At 39.3% G+C, this 21,983-nt stretch overlaps 4 protein-coding genes across 5 annotated transcripts; 2 read left to right on the forward strand and 2 right to left on the reverse strand.

Moving 5' to 3' along the window:
• Nucleotides 1-4,732: 4,732 nt before the first annotated feature.
• On the reverse strand, nt 4,733-5,868 carry LOC128732270 (zinc finger protein 830). Its single transcript, XM_053825451.1, has 2 exons — nt 5,732-5,868; nt 4,733-5,609 (listed from the first exon to the last, which is right to left on the reverse strand). The coding sequence occupies exons 1-2, from the start codon at nt 5,866-5,868 to the stop codon at nt 4,733-4,735; spliced, it is 1,014 nt and encodes a 337-aa protein (XP_053681426.1).
• Nucleotides 5,869-6,303: 435 nt separating this feature from the next.
• LOC128731110 (huntingtin-interacting protein K) lies at nt 6,304-6,931 on the forward strand. Its single transcript, XM_053824208.1, has 3 exons — nt 6,304-6,510; nt 6,581-6,688; nt 6,754-6,931. Exons 1-3 carry the CDS (start codon nt 6,358-6,360, stop codon nt 6,847-6,849), a joined length of 357 nt encoding a protein of 118 aa, XP_053680183.1. The 5' UTR covers nt 6,304-6,357; the 3' UTR covers nt 6,850-6,931.
• Nucleotides 6,932-6,939: 8 nt separating this feature from the next.
• LOC128731108 (uncharacterized) lies at nt 6,940-8,927 on the reverse strand. Of its 2 annotated transcripts, none has more exons than XM_053824206.1 (6): nt 8,747-8,927; nt 8,425-8,569; nt 8,099-8,324; nt 7,888-8,004; nt 7,484-7,739; nt 6,940-7,421 (listed from the first exon to the last, which is right to left on the reverse strand). In XM_053824206.1, the coding sequence occupies exons 2-6, from the start codon at nt 8,516-8,518 to the stop codon at nt 7,110-7,112; spliced, it is 1,005 nt and encodes a 334-aa protein (XP_053680181.1). In that variant the 5' UTR covers nt 8,519-8,569; nt 8,747-8,927; the 3' UTR covers nt 6,940-7,109. The 2 variants fall into 2 exon arrangements, with proteins under 2 accessions (XP_053680181.1, XP_053680180.1); XM_053824205.1 differs by having other exon boundaries at nt 8,684-8,927.
• Nucleotides 8,928-15,702: 6,775 nt separating this feature from the next.
• On the forward strand, nt 15,703-21,269 carry LOC128720170 (uncharacterized). Its single transcript, XM_053813824.1, has 8 exons — nt 15,703-15,824; nt 16,812-17,015; nt 17,152-17,276; nt 18,026-18,369; nt 18,435-18,558; nt 18,662-19,551; nt 19,635-20,040; nt 20,116-21,269. The coding sequence occupies exons 1-8, from the start codon at nt 15,703-15,705 to the stop codon at nt 21,267-21,269; spliced, it is 3,369 nt and encodes a 1,122-aa protein (XP_053669799.1).
• Nucleotides 21,270-21,983: the final 714 nt, after the last annotated feature.

Raw genomic sequence — 21,983 nt, forward strand, 5'->3', positions numbered from 1 at the left:
TGGTACTCCTCTAACATTACTCTTAGGCAATTTTACAAGCAATGCGCTGCCAAATGACAAACAAAAAAATTTGAGAAAATATATACACAAAAAAAGAAATAAAACCAAAAAATTATCCAACAAAAAAAACACTAATGCCTGTAGGAAAGGAAACGCCGAGACCTTGAGACGGAACATACATCTGCAACCCCGCACATAGAGAGAAAACAATCTTTAGAATATTTTTCGTAAAATAGGGGAAGATTTTAGGAAAAATATTCTGAGCATTCTGTTTTACTACATTTCATACATTCCATACCGTTCCCATGGTTACACAATAATTGACAGCAGTTAGGCAACATAGGCAACACACATTTGCATAGGACCGTTATGAATTCGACTCGCATAAGTAGAAGATCCTTCCGCATATAAAGTGCACAAAGCAATTAACTACCAACAAATTTATTCCACTTTTCCACATTAATTACCCTTTTCGTAGCATGGCGTACATGAGCTTTAAAAGAAAGGACAAAGTTGAGTGTAAAAATATGCAACGTGCAAGCCTGGCCCAAATCCTTTTCGGAAGGAACCAAACGATAAAAGTAATTATCGTACCGATTTAACTTATTATGCCCTCCCTAATATTGGTAGCCGGTTAGTAAAACGAGATCTATGCCTGGTTATACCTCGTATAGTGATAGGCCGGTGGCATTAAAAAGCAGGTCTTTCTGCTAGTAATCTCTCACATTGCAAAGTGCGTGTTTTGACGAACCCAAAACCCCTTTGCCAGTAGTGGAACAGCAAACAAAAGTTAAGATAAGAAAATGAAAAATAAAATAAAAAAAACTGCTAGTGAGTCTCTCGAGAAGTGTTTCTGATGCAGCAACAGAGACAAACACATAGCTATAGGATGGCTTTATACAAATATATTGAAGTTGTATACTTCGCATAAACGTATAAACTATATACATATATAAATATATACATATATATATATATATTATATAAACAAAATCTATCTCTCGATCTATTATTATTGAGGCATAAGGCATAAGAATTATAGCTAAAATTAATGCGCACTCTTCAGCAAACGCATCAGCTGCGAAGACGCGACGATTACAAAAGCACAAATTAAAAAGAAAATACAAAAAATACACCTAAATGCAGCTTAGGACGTAACAACCAGAACATAAAATGACCGTTGTAGATGGATAGATTTTGGAGGATGTTTAAATTTAACTCATAACTAAATGAACTGCAGCATCTGTTGTAACACAGATATGTTTCGTTGGTAGTGGAATTAAATCCAACAGTGATAGAAATATCTCAAGCATAGAAGGAACAGCTAACAAGTACCAGCATGTGCAGGGTGAGATGAGATCACCACATAAGATCGAATTTCTGTGTTTCGTGCAGGCACCTACTTCGTCTACTTTGCCACGAACGGAAAGAGACGAATGCTATCTTCCTGGAAGCTAAATAGACCAAATATGGACATGTGCGACGAGGAGACAAAAAAATGAACTGGAAAAAAACAACATAGAACAAGTAATGGGTATATGATAGTAGCAGTCCTGTAGTAAATAGGAGATAAACGACGACAGTCACACCAATTCATCATGTAGTAGCATCAGCAGACACCGATCCGGAACTGCAATGTAACAATTCAGATTGAAAACAAAATAATCCAATCAAACATTAACTTGAAAACTAGTAAAACAGCTCGTAGCTTTTGAATGTAGCTAACATGAAGTCGATGATGAGAAAGAAAAGCATTCAGTATTTAAAAAACCAGCAGGATTAGGTTGCGCAGCGATCACAATAGTGTGCGTAAAGCATGTGCATATTTGTACTTTCTGTTTATAATGATGGCGTGAGAGACTGATGGCATACAAAACTTCTGGTATTTTGAAATTTGGGGAAGAATTTCAAAAAGCTAGACCATGTTTTGCATGAAGGATTGATCTGATATTGGCGAGACCGGCTGTTTTATTGTGTCCAGTAACATATAGATCTACTAGATTCTAGTGTTCATTACCAAAACTTGATCTAGAACTAGAAAACCGAAAATTATTTTTAGTGTGCCCTACCTTTAATTCCTAGCGACATCCTTAGAGGCTTGTAGTATGGCGAAGAGCATTTATTGAAGCGTTATTAACGCAAGTTCGACCATAACTCGTCGCCAATTCATGATGGCCATATTAACAATACCTATTTCGGTACATTTTAGATGGAGCGTAGTCGTAGAGTGAGACAACTGTAGAACAATAATCATGAAACGACGACAACTGTGTACAACGCTACCAATTTTTTATTTGTAATCGTTTGAAGTAGCCAAAACATAATTAGCTTAACATTTAAAACTCATCGAGAACCGACCCGAGCACGTAGCAAGGTGAATTGTTCATATACTGTAGTAATGCATTTTTGGAACTTCTATTGAGTGCAGCTGCAACGCGATGCACTACGATCTAACTACGCGTAGCTGTCCTGTCCTATCTCCTATTTATTATACATGGTCACTACGAATGGGAAAAATTGACTTAATGTCCAGCAAAGATCTATTTTCCTGAAAGTTCAGTACTACTTTTCTATTCGGAACCGATTCGTGGTCGAGGCGATGACAGTCTGTGAAATCACAGTACACTTAACGATTTGAACACATTTGACAGGCGCACATGAGAGCACTACCTACGCTCATAGATTCTCCGCATCAAACCATGCCACAGAGCGGGAAACAAAAACATACACAGTAACGCTATTTGCAATCCCGTCATCGATTTCACTTTAAACAATTTCACCACCAACACACAAACACTCACATACACACACACCAACGAGCCATGGATACGCATTTGAGAGAAACCAGTAACACTTACTAAGCCACTAAGCGAACACTAACGCTCTTATGCATAGGATCTTCAAATAACAATTGTTTGGATTGAAAGTACAGTGATAGGCAAGTCATGGTCTGGAGGCATATGTTAGCACTCAATGAAGAGCCGTCCGAAGTACATCTAGGCATAGCTAACGAAAGTAGACGATATGGAACATCCTTCGAATGAAAATCTAAACTGCTAATGATGATCGACATGCATACTCTAAATGAGCGGAATGAAGCTGAAACTCTATGATGAACAAACGACAAAAGGAAACACGAGAAATGAAAATTCTAGCTAAGATGTATCACTTTACAGAAACTAAAATCTTTTAATGAAACTTATTTACTTTACATAAACTAACAAAAACAATTGTGTGACGCGTGTGTGTGTTTTTTTGTTTGCTATAATGATGTACAGCTAGTGATGACAAATTGAATCGTTAATATGTGGCATCTTTGCTAACTTCGTGCTTCGTCGTCTTATTCGCCGCAAGAAAAGCAGACGTTTATTTACTAACTTTTACTGGCTTTGAATTCCGTATGTCAAACGAGTAAAGTCTGCGTCAAACAGCAAGATCGAAAGATTTTGGCGGTAAAATCTTAGTTCTGGCACGATCAGCCATTATAAAAATCAGTAAACCCGGGATTTTCTTAACCACTTCTTTGGTTGGTCTGCGTGTGATACTGTGCTCCAACATACGGTGTTGTAACCAAAGAGGCAATCACATAACTTTTCCAATTGAAAAACATAAGTTACTTTCTTATGTTTAACATGGTGTCAATGAACCGGTACAGAATGATAATTCATCAAGCCATAAACATACGGCATATGTTTTATTACTCCGCTACCGAGCACGTGTTTAGGTTAAAAAGGAAAATAAAAGGAAAGACTAGAGAGTCAACCGAAGGTCCATCATGTTGTTGTGATGGTTCCTTTCTCTGTGCCGATGCAATGCCATAGGTATGTACTAATCAATAGCACTGCAACTAACGTGTTCCATGGATTTGGAACCAGCTCGTTTGCCCAAAATGTATTCTTCTAAATGAGCATAACCAAAAAAGGGGACCTTTGATATTGGATGTATAAGCGTAACTCGATGTTCAAAATGGCATATCCCTTAGATTGTTGGTAGAATTTCTTTGTTTAAAATAAGGTTACGTACTGTTACAGTTACAGTTACAGGTACAGTACAATGTGAGCCAGCCATTGATGTCGTCATTGCAAGGCTCTTTCCCAAAATTCTTCTTAGCATCTTCACCCTGAATGCACTCTGGGTTTCATCAGCTTTGGAGAACATCCATGTGGCAGAGGCCTACATGTATACTGGAACTATGAATGTCTTCTACAGCTTCAGCTTTAGCCTGAAACGAGATCTTAAAAAGTGATTTGCATCGTAAAAAGCAAAAACTAAAGAAAACACTATTCTTAAGATTTAAATTTATAAGCAATCTTCAAACTATATTTTATTATTCAAATAATGGTTAGAAAGTTAGCAATTCTCATGCAAAGCATAAGAAAAAACAATTTGTATTCTATAAATTATGCTTTTTATTTTTTTTTTATATTCTTCAAAAATTTATAAATGTTTGCATATCTTTTTTTAATTGTTTATATCTATTTTAACGGTCACAAAATGTTTGACCTTAAGGTGCGCAAATAGCGCAACATGTTAAGTTTATGTGCAGAAATGGTATATTATAAATTTTATTCGTAAAAAAACCATTTGATATATAACTAAGATACTATGTGTGTACCTGCAAGGTCTTTACGGAATAGTTGAGTGTCAATGTTCGCAGACAACAAGGTTAAGTCATCAACAGAATAATTCTTTCATAGGGAATCAAAGATCGTTTTAACATTTTACTAGAATTCTATTTGTATGATTTTTTCGCTCTCCAATCTAAAAATTCATTAAACTCATCTTCATCGTCATCTTCTCTGTCATCATCGGAATCTGTGTGCGTTGCGCGATTATTCCTATGTAAAACATTACCACCATTCTTTGCGCCAGTTGCTCCTTTCATGATTTTAACTTGTTCCTTCTTTTTTTCTAAATCCAAAACTCGTGACCAATTTCGAATTTGTTCGTCTATTTCTGATATTTGCCGTTCGGCAGTTGACTCCTCCTGCTCCTCGCTGATAATGGCCATCGAGACGTTTGTTGCTTCTTTAATTTCCTTCTGAAATTTTTCCCACTCTTCATCATTTGGATCCTTATACTCTTGATTGCGAGCTTTAGCATCCATTTTTGGATCATCAAAAAATCCTTCCGGCAATTTCTCATCTTCGACTGGTAATGCACCGGCTGTCAGATCAGTGTCCGTATGATCCAATTCCATCAGTTCCGCTTTCTGTTCACGTTGCTTTTCAGGAAGTTTTATATTCACGAGATCCTTACGTATAGAAGACGTAGTAGTGGCGGTGTCGGAAGAAATTTCATCAAAAAAGTTATCTGGCAGAGCTGCATTTTGTACCACAGTCTGTTGCTTGTTATTTTTGAGTATGCCTTTCAATTTTTTCATGGGTACGCTATCTTTACTATTAATATTATCTCCGGGACGCTTTAGAACTGGTTCATTTACCAATCTTTCTGTTGAAGCATCTTTCGCAACCGGAGTTTCTCTCAACTTTTTAGCAGATTCAACACTTTCCTTATGCTGCTTTGAATTAATGTGTACTTTCCAAACTGCCTCCGATCGAACCACCGATCGGCAAAGGATGCACATAAGTTGACCTGCATCATTATATGTACTGAAAACAACATGTTTGATTAAGGAAAATATGATCTGAAACACACAAATGTGATCTCAAAACAAATTCTTTGTTAAAATAAACATTTTCTTCTGAACGAGTAACATTGAAAAGGATATTTTGCTAGTGGAGATTCGATCCGTTTTGCCGTAGCATCTGATTGTTGTTGCTGTTTGGCTGCTTTTGTTTCACTCATTATACGCCTCAGTTCTTGCTGAGAGTATTTCTTTTTTGCAATCTTGAACGATGCAGACATCTTGTGATAGTTTAATGCTTTAATAACCAAATGCAACGCTTTCTCACAGGACAATCAAACAAAACAAACCGTAAACATTCAATTATTTTGCATCATTATTTGATAACTCCACTCATGTTTGACGGCTAGAACCCTTAAGGCTTATTTCACGCACATTGTACGCTGTTCATCATCTATCTTTCCTAATAATAATATTGATGTTCCGAAAAATATGTCACTAGTAAATGAAATGAAAAAAAAACTATACAAAACATCAGAGGTAAATTATAACCGCTTATTTTAAATTAATTTTTAATTCGATGTGCTTATGTTATGTTTTTGCCGGTGTTTTGACAGTATTGCCGTCTCCGTGATGCTATGATTTTATTTTGAAGTACTGTCAGATACATGTGTGGCGTGTTTACTATTTATCCTCAAAATATCTGAATTACGTGCTACACGCGGAAAGATCTCTTGGCAGTCGATTTATCATACACTTGGTCATCTACCATGGCTGATCCGGAAGTAGTGAACGGCGTCGAAGATTCCACTGACAAGAAACAGAAAAAATCTTCAAAGCACGATGGGGGTGCCGCTGATTTAGAACGTGTGACGGATTATGCAGAAGAAAAAGAAATCACATCCCACAATTTGTGTTCGAATGTGCGTTACCCTAATAGGATGTGGGAATATTCGCATATTCATTGTTCATCACTCCTTTTATACTCCGTAGGCTGCCAACTTGTTTGAAGATAAGCGAAACAAAGAAAATGAGGAAAAGCTGGCTATGGAACGAGAGCTACAAAAGGTTCACGTGAAAAAGGAAGACATAGAACTTATTGTAAGAACCTATCGTTTGTGAGTCGCGTATGTTCGCATGCCATACATTTTAGTTTGTTCTTGTAGATTCGTGAAATGGAAATTACTCGCAGTAAGGCAGAGCAAACACTAAGAGTGCATAGAGGCGACGTCGTTGCTGCCTTGGAAGCCCTTACAAACTAGCTAGCAGTCCACCAAAAAGGATAAAGTTTCTATATTTTCTGTGAAATCCGTAAACCGTCGATCTTGGTGGATAAAGAACAACAGGACAACGTAATAAATGAAGTGTGCGACTTTAATCATACGGACTTGTCTTCGGGTTTGAATTCGTTGAGTTTATATGACCAACATGCATCAACATCGTTAACAAATTCACAAAACAAAACAAGAAAAGCTATGCCTTACTGTTCAGCAAAACTCCATTCTTGCGCTCACAGCTCGCTTTACATATAAACCGTCTTATCGCCTCTATTGACTAAAGGAATATCATAGAATCCATCCTTATGACGAGCATCAGTTACATTATTGTTGGAATCTTGAATCGTCGATGAAGGTGGATCGGACTTGTCCGGCTCAAAAGTCGGATTAGTTATGCCTTGTAAGCCACTTGAATCACAGTTGGTGCTCTCATAATTAGATGTTGAATTAGATGAAGTGTTTGTCGAAGTGATAGTTATAACAGCAATACCGTCATTTTGTCTTCCTGCTTGCGTGGACGATTCCGTGTATGGTGGAGGATTTTCTGCTAAAGAAACCTACAATTGATTAAAGGTTTTGTTGAAAAAAGTAACAAAAAACTCACTAACTGCGAGCATACCGTGTCGCCATCGTATGCTGGAGGAGGACCGTCTTGTGGCACGACACTGCGTTGTTGATCTTCCTCATTTGGTACATTCTGTTCGCTGTTTTGCCTCTGTTCGGTTTGTCTCTGTTGATACTCATAGTTGTGCCTCGTTTCGTATTTTGGTGGACGATCCCGCAAACGTCGAACGACACGCTGCTGTATTGAGGATAAGGACACGCGGCTAACAGCGGATTGACGAAATTCGCTTTCAATTACAGGACTGTTGCGTCTACAACATAACATTTTGGGTTGAAGAAAATAAATGTTCAGATCATTTCGGGCAGCGGACTTGTGTTTCGATAAGAATGAAATCCAGATACGATATATCGTTATCTGCCCGGTCGATATCGATTATATCGGCACGAATATTGTCATACCTCAAGCGATTGCGAAGCGTTTTATACAAAAGGAAGCTTAACGAAATGACGCCAAGGACCATAGCGGTGGCCAGTGCCACTTGTGCTGCAGTCAGGAAAAACAGAGACTCCTGGCTTCTGAAGGAGAAAAAACCGTTATTAGCGAGTGTTGCACATGCAGTTTCATCTGTGATGATGGACCAACGATGGGCCAAATTGAACTAATTCTTACATGCAATTTCCATTACTATCCACAGAACACCTGTGGCAGACACCAAGATAACAGGTAAGCGCATTGCTGACACAACAGCCTCTGCAAGGCTGTCCTTCGCCTGGGCAAGGTACACATTCTATCGATCCTTCAAAGTGTGGTTTACACTGGCAAGTGCCCTCATTGCATACCTCAGTTTCTTCGTGGCAAACCGCTTCGCCACAAGTTGTGATGGCATCAGACAACTCTACGGTAAACAAAATCCTCAGACAGTAATCATACATCGCATGGCGTCCGGTCTTCTTTGTTATGAATTGCACAGACTATGTATATATTGCCATGCATACCTGCAAGAAATGAAGCCGTAGTACTTGTACCAGACACATGCGCAAGCCAACCAACGCCAACGGTTAATATCAATAATACTATCTTAGTTCCCATTGTAATTTGTTGATGGGATGGATCAACATTTTCTGTTAGTTCGAAAATATGCTAGAAAAAGTCGATTAAATGTATACAGTACATTAAATAACACCAACCGGTTACAGACACCGCCGAGTTCTGCTCTAATAATACGGCTCTAGAAATACGTGTACAATTACATACAATTGAACCGGTGTAATATCGATGTATTGTTGCAGCTTATAACTTCTTATCACAATTACGTACTTGTTTTTCTGATTGATGCAGATAGTACACAACTAACCGAATATGGGCAAGTATATCGTTTCTAATCCAAAACAAAATCTGTACGTGAACCGATCGTTTTACGCTTCATCCAGTGCCGTGTTGGTTCCTGTTATCGTTAAAAGGACTACAGTGAACCCACAACAAAGATGTTGATCATCTACATAAATTCAAACCAGACCCGAATCAGACGAACAAATGGCTACACAACCTGGGCGCTGCGAAACCATGCACTGACTGGGGAATAACGTTTATCGAAAAGTGTTATCGCCATTCGTTGTGCCCTGCTGGTGATGGGGCATAGTATCAATATCTTGTGTGAAGATAATAGCCAAGCCGCTTATCAGCAGCACCTTTCGTTTGCGCCCCACACATCGTTGAGTTCGTCCGGCGGTAAATGCCGATACAGTTTCCGTGACATGTGCTTCCCGACTCGTTGTCACTGAAATGTTGTGCATCGTCATAAACGATCTATTGGTCGGTACAATGGAACGGTATCAAAACGCTGTCTAAACATTGCTCACACACGATGGCCACAAGACATACTATAGTGTGTTCTTGTACACGATTGAGGCGAAGTTTTTGACGAGTGAATTTTTATGTTCTTAGTAATGAATTTCGTCTTGCTAAGTTTGTAACGTGGACACATTTTTCAAGCCACTTGGACATACAATTTGAATCAGTTTCAATTAAAATTATTTTTTTTTAATTTTGAAAATGTCACAAATCCTTTGCTTGTAATTTTGTTTTGTTATTGATGGAATCAACGCTCTTATTGCTCATCCAATTTAACTTGCATTTCTGCAAGTCCCTGTTCCTTTAATGAAATTCTTGTTTCTAGCCCTAACCCCCGTAAGATATGGTGGACAATGTGGTAAGACTGAATGTCGGGATGTAATAAAATAGACAAGGTGTTATTTTTTCTTTTATAAAAACGCAGTAAAATATGAGAAAGTGAGAGACAAACTAATTGGTGTCAGGTTTTCACATTGACTTTGGACAATAGTTTGTAGTGGGTTCATAAAACGTACAAGCTCTACGTTAATAAAAAAAAACGCAAACCAATTGAATGCATCTTTTACCCAGCTATGCAAGAAATTTGTAGGCGAATGGTTTCAAATCAAACATTTACAACTACAGCGGTTGCCGTTGCGGATAAACGTTGCGGATTTCATAACCGTTGCGGATTTCAAATAGACGTTCGTTTGCCTAAACCTGCCATCATGGGTTGCAGACCGATAAACGGTCAGCATTCTTATTCTGCGCCACATTAGTGGAGACGGGGTGTCTTCATACGATTTTCATGGGAGCTTTTTCGAGTACATTATTAGCTCCTCAAGAAAGACTCCAGTGAAATAAATTCAGTGTTGAAGGACATTTATTGGTGTGCCTAAGCTAAAATGCAATTTAAAAGTAGAGATGTAGTAACCTGAAGCTCCTAACCAGCCAACAGATTATTTGCATATATTCTGGTATATAATAATATTTCTGGTATATATTAATATTACTATGACTTATAGGTGTAGCAAATTTCAAGGCAAACAATGGATGCAAGAAATGCAACTGCGAAGCAGAATACAGTCACGATCATCGGAAAGTAATTTTAAAAAGAATATCAGCATTTAACACAACCGATGAGGGTTTCCGCAAAAATATCTTTTGGCAAATATTACCATCGCCACTATTAGATATTTAAAATTTGAATGTGATGGATCTAATTGACTTAGAAGTTGCGCGGAAGCTGCTTTTATGATGAGGAGATGGTTCATTAGGCTCGGTAACAAAATTATCTGCTCAACAAACAAAAGTATCGAACGATAAATATCTTTCGTTATATCCATTTGAGATTCATTTTCAATTTTTGAAGAATATAATTAATGCTAGAAGTAGGAAATTGAAGCAAGCCATAAATTGTTTGATAGAGATTCAACAAGCTAATTTACGGTGGAAACACAAAACTATATTCTTAAAAAACAGCGCAATCGCATAGCACTATATTTAAATTGAAAATGGTTTTCGAATTAGATATTGGATATCCACCTGTATGATAGTCCAAATACCTACACCAGCTTGTGGAAAAATGGGACTATTCATTTAATTTATACATTCCTTTAATACATTCATATTTTATACAAAATTCAGATGCAATATTTTACTTGTATCATAACAGAACAGCAGAAATAGATCATTTTTTTTAATTTTAATACAAACAAGGCGTAGGTTCTATTTCTCATGTAACCTAGTTTGCAAAAAATTCCTATTTTAGGCACTGAGATTGTGTGGGAAATAATTTTTCCTAACACCTTACATGTTAGCTCGTTTAGAAGTTTTTGTTAACTTGTTCTTGAAAAATATGGCGATTAATTAAGGATATAAGTGTCTCATTAACATTGTTTGTCGTTCCTATAATGTGGAATAGTTTTCTAATGTTTGATATTCTGTCCATAGATAACTGTGGTTCTTTCATCCCAACTCCATTCCAATATTGTCTTCTTTGTACAGCAAAACTGTAAAATAATCCTTATTTCCTTAATTTTTATCGATTAATTTCACTGTTCAACATTAACAACCGAAAAATCGAAATTACTAGCTGCTTGGGTACATTTAATACGCTTGTTCTGAGGTCCTGGAAGATTCAACACAATGTTAAGTTAGCATGAATCATATCTAGCTTTTTGCAATCTTGTAGCTGCTTATTTTCTATCTACTCTCTATACTCTTTAAATTATTGTTGCATAATTTTGCAGCAAGCGCATTCTAGCACTACATCTGGAACTTCATCACTAGGTGCATAATTTGCTATATTAACATCTTTAACAGATAGCAACATATATATGTTTGTCGCTTTTTTCAATTTAGTTGCTTCTATCACCTAGCATTATTATATTTTTACAGCTTCGGTAGAGATGGTAGAATTTCCATCTCTATCCCCTTTTAGAGGCGAATGAAGCTCTAAAGCTCAACGCTTCTTTAAACACAAAAAATCCTATCTTCTTTGTCAGCTCTATCCTCTTCTAAAAATCTCTATCCTCTTTGTCAGCTCTGCTGGATTATAGTTGGCTTCCACTACAGAAACATCATCATCTAGTCAAAAATAAAAATCGTCAGAAAACGATGTGCTTTATATTTAAATCATGTACCAACCATCCTTACGAAGCACACGCTTATAATCCAATGTCTTCGGTTTAAAAAAATTAACTGTCGCAACAATTTAATATATTCGACAATACTATTTGCCAATATTGCAGAAGTGATGTTTTATCGGTTTACTTCCACTGCGATCCTATTCCAGGAAGCGATCCTATTCCATCGCACTGTCACCGATTTTCAATAGCGATTCAAAGCCTTGATGTTTTCAGCCTTTCGGCTCAACTAGCGGTATTTTTTTGTCCAACAGCTAACCAGAAAGAACTACCATTTCTTTGCAACTGTAGGCGTCTTCTATTTGAACAATTGTGAAAGTCATTTTATGAATTTACGTTTGCTCACTTGAATATTTAAACACTGATGGACCTTGCTTAAGGCAAAGCAAATAAAATCTCATAACAATAAATTAATAAGAACTACAATACAGAACACTGCTTCAAGACAGAGAGAGAGAGAGAGAGAGAGGGAGAAAGAGAGAGAGAGTGAGAGAGGGGGGGGGGGAGAGAGAGAGTACAAAAGTACGTAGGTATCAATGAGAATCCGAAATTGATAGCGAGAATGAATGCAGAATGTGAGGGAGGGGAAAAAATAAGCCGAGTTTTTTTTTCTGAACGCTACTTTTGGCGACCCAGCAGTGCTTCAGCAGCACTCTTTAGTAAAAAAAACAGTTATTTTTAAAGCTATCTGTAAATGTACTATTGTTTAAAAAGAAGCTTATTCTTCTTTCGTTAATTTCAAGAAAAATCGTTGCCAATATGCATACGATGCTACGATGCTATATCCAGCCACTAAACCGCACTGATTATTAACTGAAAGTACATTTTTAAAGGACATCGATTTTTTGCGCTGTTTGTAGCTGTGTAGTGTAGCAAAATGTAGCTTATTTGTCTCACTGGCATTAGATCCAGTGCGTTAGCTCTCCAAAAAAGACTCGTTCCATTCGCAGAAGTTATAGTGGAAAACTATCGGAGAGCATTTAGAAACAGAGAACCTACCGCTGACTAGATCTTTACCATGCGGCATTATCCTGGAGAAGCTGGTGAAGCAACAGCTCCGGTCTTTCCATCTTTTCACAGGCCGCGTACGATAATCGTGGTAAAACATAACGACGCAACGGTTTCATGTAGAATCCCTCATTTTAAATGCATATACTGTTAATAAAGACATCGTTGGTTTGAGGTTCTATACGTAGCAGAGATATACAAAATAATTAAGCAGATGGCAGAGAAGCTTGAGTTGGAAATTATTGAGGGAAAAATAACAATGATAGTATCACTACCAGCAGCCCCACCAACAAAAGCTTCCAAAACATCACTTATGTTAGGTCAAAAGTGAACACCAACTATAGTGCTGATGCCAAAATATGCACTAAGGTTATGGTTAGGGTAATGCGCTAGCCGCGTTCGAGAGGAAGATGTTCAGAAGGATTTGAAGGAAGGCAATGACTGCGCCTTAACAAATAACTGTAAAGCGTTTGCAGGAGAGAAAGAGTAAATTAGATAATACCTAGGATGCTGCTTACGATATTTATGAAAGGGCTGGAAAATAATACCGTTACAATTTATAATATTTGCGCCGTTATTTTGCATGTCAGTAAAAAAGCACTCGTGCAGGCTGGAAGTATCGATGCTGGAATTCATCTAACGGAAAACGTAAAATAGTAACCTTCTCATTGTTTCTGTATAAAGCTCCACAAAACATTTTGAACATTTTATTTTCAAATTTGTCTACCATTTATGATAGTTTTTTTTTAAATAATCTGCATTCGACTAAAAAGTGTGCCCGGTACTTTTTGTGTCTACTGGAACTGATTGTATTTCAATTTGAATAGATTAAGTTCAAGAACAAGTTGCAATGGATAAAGAAATCGTAACGCTTCCCGTTGTTCAAATTGTGTTACGCTCTTATATGTTGACCGAAAGCAGAAGACAATATCGAGCTATAAACATATCACTACGTGGCCAAACGTCAAACAATCCCAACATCAAACTTAGGCAAAGAAAACAAACACAAACAGCAAAAGCACAAGAAGAAGCTTCAATAGGAATACGAAGAAAAACCACCGTAACCATAGCGAAAGAAAGTATGTTTTTTTCGGTTCCGCTTTCCCGGAGTGTAGTGAAAATACTTGCATGATTCGGTATTTACAACGATATGTTGACACCAGGATAACGTGTAATAGCGCAGTTATAGCCGTCTTTGCTGATCTAAACAGTGTTTAGAAATCGTTAAACTCTAGCGGGACGCAAAGTATTGTCACAAAGTGTAAATAGTGTCTCAAAAAATGATGTTTATGTTATTAGGGTGTCTATTTAATAGTTGCCAGAATCACATAACAAGCGGGTAATGGTGAGGATGATCTGTTATATGCGCTAGCACGGACTATCACACGCTACCATCAACGTTTATTGAGAAGAATCGGGCTTTGAATAACGAATGGGATGAAATGGCTTCCATATTGTACGCCAAATGTTAATTTCTATAGATGCTGTCTGTGCAATGATTTGCCAGGTTTGTGATTGCGTTGTGTCGTGAAGAATTCCTAAGTATCTAACTCAAACTTTCATCAGTGTGTTGCGTTCCCAGCGTGTTGACGCGAGACTGACTGCGGAATATGTTCTCCGTGTCGAGTTGCTTCGCGTATACGTGGGTATCAGCAGCAAATCGACATCGGCCGTATGGGTGCATCGGACGGAACGTGGAAAGGCTTTTGCTCCATCCGACAGAAAAATCTCTCCAAACTTTGTTCACATCGTGCCCTCCTAACGCTGGCCGAGACACCTTTCTCTTTGCGGATTAGCTATGACTGGCGGGGTACCGGAGGTGCGCCCAACACACGTTCGTAAAAGCGGCGGCTATCAATATCGCGCGAAGTGAACTTTAATGCATTCCTTAAAGGAAGAGTGAGAGAAAGAGGGTCAGGTTGGCTACGATGTGGAGCACCGAGCGATGTGAAGCGAAGTTGGGAGAAATCATTTGTTTTCCTTTTTCGCTGGTTTTGCGGAGGAAAGCAGGGTCATGGTGTTCGGTTCCATTCCACGCCTACTGAACGAAACCAGTACTACTTTAGTAGCACCGACTAGCGAGCGCTGTGTGTTTTATAGGAAAACGTTTGAAAAAAAAGCAATGCAGTGGATTATGATTATCCAAACGTTTCTTATTTACATTTACCGCAGATAGCAGGAAAACTATCATGTTGGGATTTGTTTAAAAGGAGTTTCGGGAAAAGGAAAAATGTGATTTAACGTATTAGGTGCATCATCTCGGGTTTGTAACTTCCAATTGCTCTTACCGCTACGTTACTTTCGCAATGCTCGTAAGCGCCTGCATTTGTGATTCATGCGTAATTGCTTCTGTGGTATCACGTTTCATTTTCATCGATCGTGTATGAGACTCTAGTCATGATTCATCTTTCGTACTTCATCTTCCCTATTATCAATGTGTGTCTCAATTGGGCATAATATACCAATGCAATTTTTGCTTTGAAGAAAACGCTGCGACGTGTGCGATACACATGCTATTTAAATTTCATTCGTTTTCAACTTCCCAGTAAGCCACAACGAAATGTGTGATAAAAATGTTGGCAATGTGCATCAAGTGAATGTGTCAACGGATCGTAATCAAATCGGTCCACTGGACTGCTGGCTCGTGATTTAGAAGCAGTGTGCTGGGGTGGTAAAAAAAGTGCAACGATCACAATTGCTACACAAGGAGAATCCTGATCCGAAGCGTGCGTTTATGTGCGACACTGAAAGCTGTACCGGGAAGTTAACCTTCTACACCTGACAACAATGCAACTCCAAGCGCTGGGATATGACACATTCTGGTTGTATTCGATTTCGGCCGTCATCATGGTTAGCATGATCACCAGCATTCTTTCGTGCCTGTGCTGTCGGCGCAAACAAGAGATCAAGTAAGTGGTTCATACATTCTTGGTGTGGTCTTCGGATTGCATGGAAGGTTCAAGTGTTGGTTGTTAGTTTCTATACGCTCCATGGGTAAATGTCGATAAGAGCATGAGCCAAACTAGCGTACGTTTGCTCATTAGTTTAACATACTAAAATAGTAGATTTCACCTATCAGTAGATTAGTCATTTTTGCTTGTGCTAATAGTACTCAGAAGCGTAACTCATGGATAAATATCTCAACTCCAGTTATTTTGTTGCATCATTAAATAAACATCGATTGTATCGAACATATCATATCGATTGTATCGTACGTCACTAACCGAAATCCTCACTAATTAATGCTTTTATTATAATAAATAACTAAAACTATAAGATTTTTATAATAAATGACTATAAGATAATTTTTTATAAGAAATTTGCTAGACCCAAAATCTTTTAAATAAACTTATATATCGGAAGGCTTATGTACATAAAACATAATAAAATTTATTTTCTGTTTGATGTCATATATGCTATTACTGGTTGAATATTTGTACGTAAACATTGTAACGAACCTTGTTGTTACTATTCTCTGTCGATATGTTTCATGCGTTCAAAAGTAAATGAAGGCATTTAGACGTCTAAATTACCTAGTTCATATGCATGATTTTTTTTCAATTAAAGCCTCTCTATATACATTCCATACATTGCTTTGTTATATCATATCATTCATTCATTCATTTCATATGTCGAATAAGTTCATCGATATTAGTGACATAAGTTTGTTCATTTATACATTTATGGCTCGACTTATTTCGTATGCGATTTTTTTTCTTTTCTTCTTTCTTTCAAATGTTTTGATGTTTTGCTGGATGTTGTGTCCGTGTGTTATTACTATTATTTTTTTTTCGTGTGTTTGCATTTCCACAACAAAACCAATACTGTACACATCGATCCAATAACGTTCCCGCCCGCGACTGCTCGAATGGCCATGAATGCACATGAATGTTTAGAAATGATCTTCTTGGTCTAGAAGGTATGGTAAAGCTCACAAATCCAGAGGACACTATAGTGGCCTCAGGTTCAACCGGTGCAATCAATGCATCAGTCGGCACAGCGAACGGTGCACCCGTAACAGCATCTACAAACACTTCGAATCTACGACCGGCCAGTGTCGGCGGAGGTTTTGGTTCTGATACCGAAAGCAGCAGTAAAAGGTTTGTCGATTTATGCTTGAACACTTCTTGAATACATCTTATTATGTGCTATAGCATTTAGTCCCAAAGAAAACCCATCGAAACGTGTCTTACTTAAACATCGTATTTATTTGGTATGTCTTTTTTGTGCCTCTAGAACTTCTAATGCACCCCATCGGAGCCTACCTGATATACCAATAGCGGAACCCACCGGAGATAACAATTCTGAACTGTATGCAACTGTCGGAGATAAAGTGCAAGATTTACCACAGGGACGAAGCCGTAAGTCAATTGAAATGTTCTTTTATGGGTGATGATTATAGCAGATTAGATTAGTTACCTATCTCGATTATAGCTATGGACATACTTCTCTTTAAATATTATGGTTTAAAGTTTTAGACATTTTTTGTTTACATAAGATCGGCAGCTACTCCTGCTCAAATAACTAACTAATAATAATAACTATAATAATAAATAACTAGCCAAATAACTTTTTGTATATGTAGCAAAGTTATGGAACAGCTCTGGCAAGGTAGCTTGTTACGTGTCAGCAAACAAAAAAGAACAAGAGAATATAAGTAGTTTGATAGCGTGATGTAATGCGTGGAAAAGAAAAGAAAAGGCAATTTTTTTAACGATCAAATAGAAATATTACTGGGAAAGAATTCTCTTATTGAATAATACTAGGCTGTTAAAATGCGTGTGCAGATAATGCATCTTCGGTTTTCAGTAAATCGAATTTATTCGAAGATTCATAAAGAGGAGACATAAACATTTATTTTATTTCTCAAAATACTATGTTAGAATAGTTGAGAAATGTTCCGCAACCGAGTTAAGAGGATGTAAAAACATTGCGTTGCACACATTAACATTATATCGATCCTTATCAGTCCAAGTGCTACAGAGATAGGCCCTAGGGTATAAAATCTAGAACGTGTTGAAATCAATCAACTCAATTTATATCGAATGTTTTGAAATAAATTTTGTACGTGAATTTATTATTATATATTCATTGATTGTCGTAATTGTAGCATCTACGAGTTTGAAGAAACAAACGAGCGTCTCGCAGCACAGCTCCATAAGTCAGGCGGACGATATTAGTTCTCCCTACGCCCGGGTACGATCACCACCGCATGCATATGATAAATTGAGACGCATGGAACATCCGTATGCGCAAGTGTCTCAACCGGGCACAGGTGTCGGTGGGGCAGGCTTCGATGGAGGCATCGGTGGTCCATCTGGAATGTCTAACCGCTCAAAGCCGCGGGATGGCGATGAGGACGATGACGAAGATGACGATGACGACGAGTTAATGAGTCCCATTTCGCGACGGGAATCCGCCCAAAATCTAGAAGATCGCGAAACATCTACTGTGGTAAGTTGTCCTATCACAACTATGAGAAACTGGTGACATGAATATTCTGCTTTTTCGCAATGTAGGACATTCCGGCTGCGTCTGCGATTGCCGGACGAGTTTCTGCTAGTCAAGATCTACCCTACATGACTCCACCAATCGTTCAACCATCGACGCAACATTTTAGTGGAGACTCTCAAGATTCTTCCAGTGAGTAGAATGTGTAGATATTTAACATGCTAGATGTTGGTTTGATTGTCATATGTTTTCTTTTCGATATCTTCATCCGCGCATTTCTTTGTCGTAAACGCAGAGGGTTATACGAGCATAAGCGTACGGGAACCGCTGGCAAATCTTATGCCACAGAACCTTCCGAATCAAGCAACAGCGAAACGAAGACAGATATTGGGCGATTCACACTATGCCACCGTTTCGGACGATTCCGACGAGATGTATGCCGCAATCGATGATCCGGACAATCAGGCCGACCTCTACACCAGCGGATCGGAAACATATGCTCAAATTCAACCGCCAAATGCAATGACGGTGTCGGTGGAAATAAACACCGGCGCATCGAGCCGACCACAACCGCCAGCTATGGCAGCGAAAGATACATCTGACGCGGGTGGTGTATCTGCGGTGGGAATGAGCAATGCGAGTGCTAAACTTGCTATTTCCGGTGCAAATCGCTTAAGCAATCACAGCCAGATGGCAGTGTCAGGCGATGAGCATTCATCACACACAGGTTTCCCGTCGCACCTGGCCCCGTCGAATGTTGTGAGTGAGGGAGGGTTGCGAGCACAACAATTCGTGCAACACTCACGCCAAGCATCTTCCTCGAGTTGCACCAGTTCGGTAGGCAACCTGGGCTCACCAAAACCCGAGAAACGACAAGCCAACAGCCCGCTACCTCCAACACCAAAGACGTTGAAACACCAGGCTAATAGTTTCTTCAATACATCGAACCAATCGGTGCTCGGATCTAGTAGCGCAGCATCGTCCAGTCCTGCGACGGTTACTTCCGGCCGTAATTCGGTCGCTTCTGTTATCGAGTATACCGCCAGTCTGCCAACGTCGAATAGAGACAACATCGGAATTAAGCCCACGGGTGAGAACGACAACACAATGCTGCCAAATGGTTCTACCGTGGGAAACAAGCAAAAGAAAAGTCCTTCCAAAGATCTTGAAGGCATGTACGCAAAGGTATGTTACAGATATGCCTGTAAAAAGATGAGCCGAATGATGTATTTTCATTTGCCGTATGATGTATTTTCTTTTGTTTTTAGGTTATGAAAAAGAACAAACTTTCTAAGGTTCCGTCACAAAATTCTTCACCCGTTCCGTTGCGCAAGGATGGCCCTTTGGATGAGCAACAATATAAGCAGCAATTCTTGTCCGACTCCGATATGTCGCAGTTCAATAGTAGTGGATCATTGCACAGTGGATCGCCGAATAGAAAATTGGTAGGAGCGCAACGGAACAGTACTGATGTATGCCAAAACAAGGATCCGGGTTATGAAACTATCCCGGGCGAGAGCAGGAAGATCGGTGTTGAGTCGGTTCGGAAATCTGCCGATTACGCACAGATTCAAAAAATGCAGCGAAATGCCGCGGCTGCTGGTAGTATTGTGGTAGCGAGTGCACTGTTACCTGGTATTGATGGCAGCCCATTGAGCACGGTTGTAGCACAAGGTATAGAGAGAGTGTCTATCAGTTCGCTGGAAATGTGCCATAGTATTGACGAGCATTTTGAACGGTCTTTTGCAGCGGAAACCGAGCCGGGATATGAAAGTTTGCCAGACACACGTGGCAGCATCAACGATCCAGGATATGAAACACTGAATCGCGTATCACATCGCACCGAATCGGATTCAGACCCAAACTATGAAATTCTACGGCCGACCGGTGGAAAGCCCTCGTCTTCGGGCGTCGGGACGCCGGGGAACAAAAAGCAGCAGCCCGCAAGTGGAGACGACGCTAACCGTGATAGTGACGGATATAGTAGCATAAGGGAACCGGGACGAACTTTCGCACAGACAATGAAAAATAGTGCAAGAAGTCGGTTGGATTTTGGAGATGACGACACAGACGGTAGCACACCTGGGTACAGTAGCATAAAAGAGAAGGACGATTACGATCCCGGGTACAGTGTGATTTCGGAGCGAAAGAAACCACCGCTAGGGCACGATTACGCCAGCATTACTGAGGACGTGAAAAAACGAAAACCGAACATTAACAATAATCTCGAACCCGACGAAGAGTCCGATATATATTCCAGTATACCCCATACCTCATCCGGTACGCTGACACTTCCTTCCCCGTCCGCAAATGCAATGGGAGAATCCAGCTTGGGAGCGAGCCCAACGGGGTTAGACATAACAGTTGAAAGTTGCCCTAACTTTGTCACCACACCTGAACGATTGGGTGGCGCGGTAGGCATGGGCACCGTTACTTCGTCTCCAGGATATTCGAGCATATCGGATACACGAACAACACCTTCCTCAACCGATGGGGACGGTGATGGAAGTACAAGTTCCCCTGATCCGCTGATCGATTACAGCAAGCACAATAACAATACCAACACCACCGCTACGACGAACAACAGTCTCAGTAGAATATCGAGTAACTATGAGTCGCTCACTGGCAGTGAGTCGGATCCCAATTATGAATCAGTAAAATATCTCAACGTGAAAGAAAATCCTTATGAAAGGCTGCATAACGAAGCTGCCGTTGTCGGTAGCGGTGAAAGCGTACATAAATCGGTCACGAACGATTCGCTAACGACAGACTCAGACACGGCTACACCCACTCCGGCCGCACAGGTGCCGATGGCGGCTATCGCTTCGAACGTTCGAAAAGGAACGGCAACACCAGACAGCGATGGTGCTGCAACGGCTGTAAGTGATTATTTTCAGGTTTAATCAGCTCCCGCGCCGTTGGGCTGTTTAATACGTTCGATTGTAATATGATTCTTGCTAGCTATGAGCACGTTTAGCTCAGTTTTTTAAAAAGTAAATTCGAATCCGCATTTGATGTTATTTATACAGAGCGCAGGAATATGACTAACTGGCTGCAGGTTACGGCGCAGAAACATTGTATGGTTTGAACAAAAACAGATATTAATTATGAAATAGTAGGGTAATAATGAGCAGCACGACAAATGTCTCTCACGGGAGAAACATTCCTTTCATGTAAAACATTCTGTGCCTGGTTCCAAGGAGAGCGACAAGATCACATGCGCATGGGTTAGAAAAACGACGTCGGAAAGTGCTCGTGCACGTCGAATGGTGCTTGTGCGTATTCACCGCGTATGCGTTTATATACTATTTATATAATGTCGTGGATGAAGGCAAGGCTAACAATACCCATTAACATGCATCCTTAAGAAGTATCCTCGGGTTACTTTGAAGCCGTAAACGGATCTGTAGGCCTAGTGAGTGCAGCAAAGCCATTTGAGGATGAAGATTAATAAGAATTATTAAGATTAGTACGTCCAGCAAACGGAACAAAGCTAGCGGAAGAAGTAAAAATCTAATAATGTTTACTATTTATCGGACTGATCGGGAATCAGCCCGTGTAAGGATCCCACCATGTAGATGAAGAACAGGCGTGATGGGTCGTTCCTAGAAGCAAGC

The sequence above is a fragment of the Anopheles nili genome, chromosome 2 (assembly GCF_943737925.1).
Source record: "Anopheles nili chromosome 2, idAnoNiliSN_F5_01, whole genome shotgun sequence".
Lineage (NCBI taxonomy): Eukaryota > Metazoa > Arthropoda > Insecta > Diptera > Culicidae > Anopheles > Anopheles nili.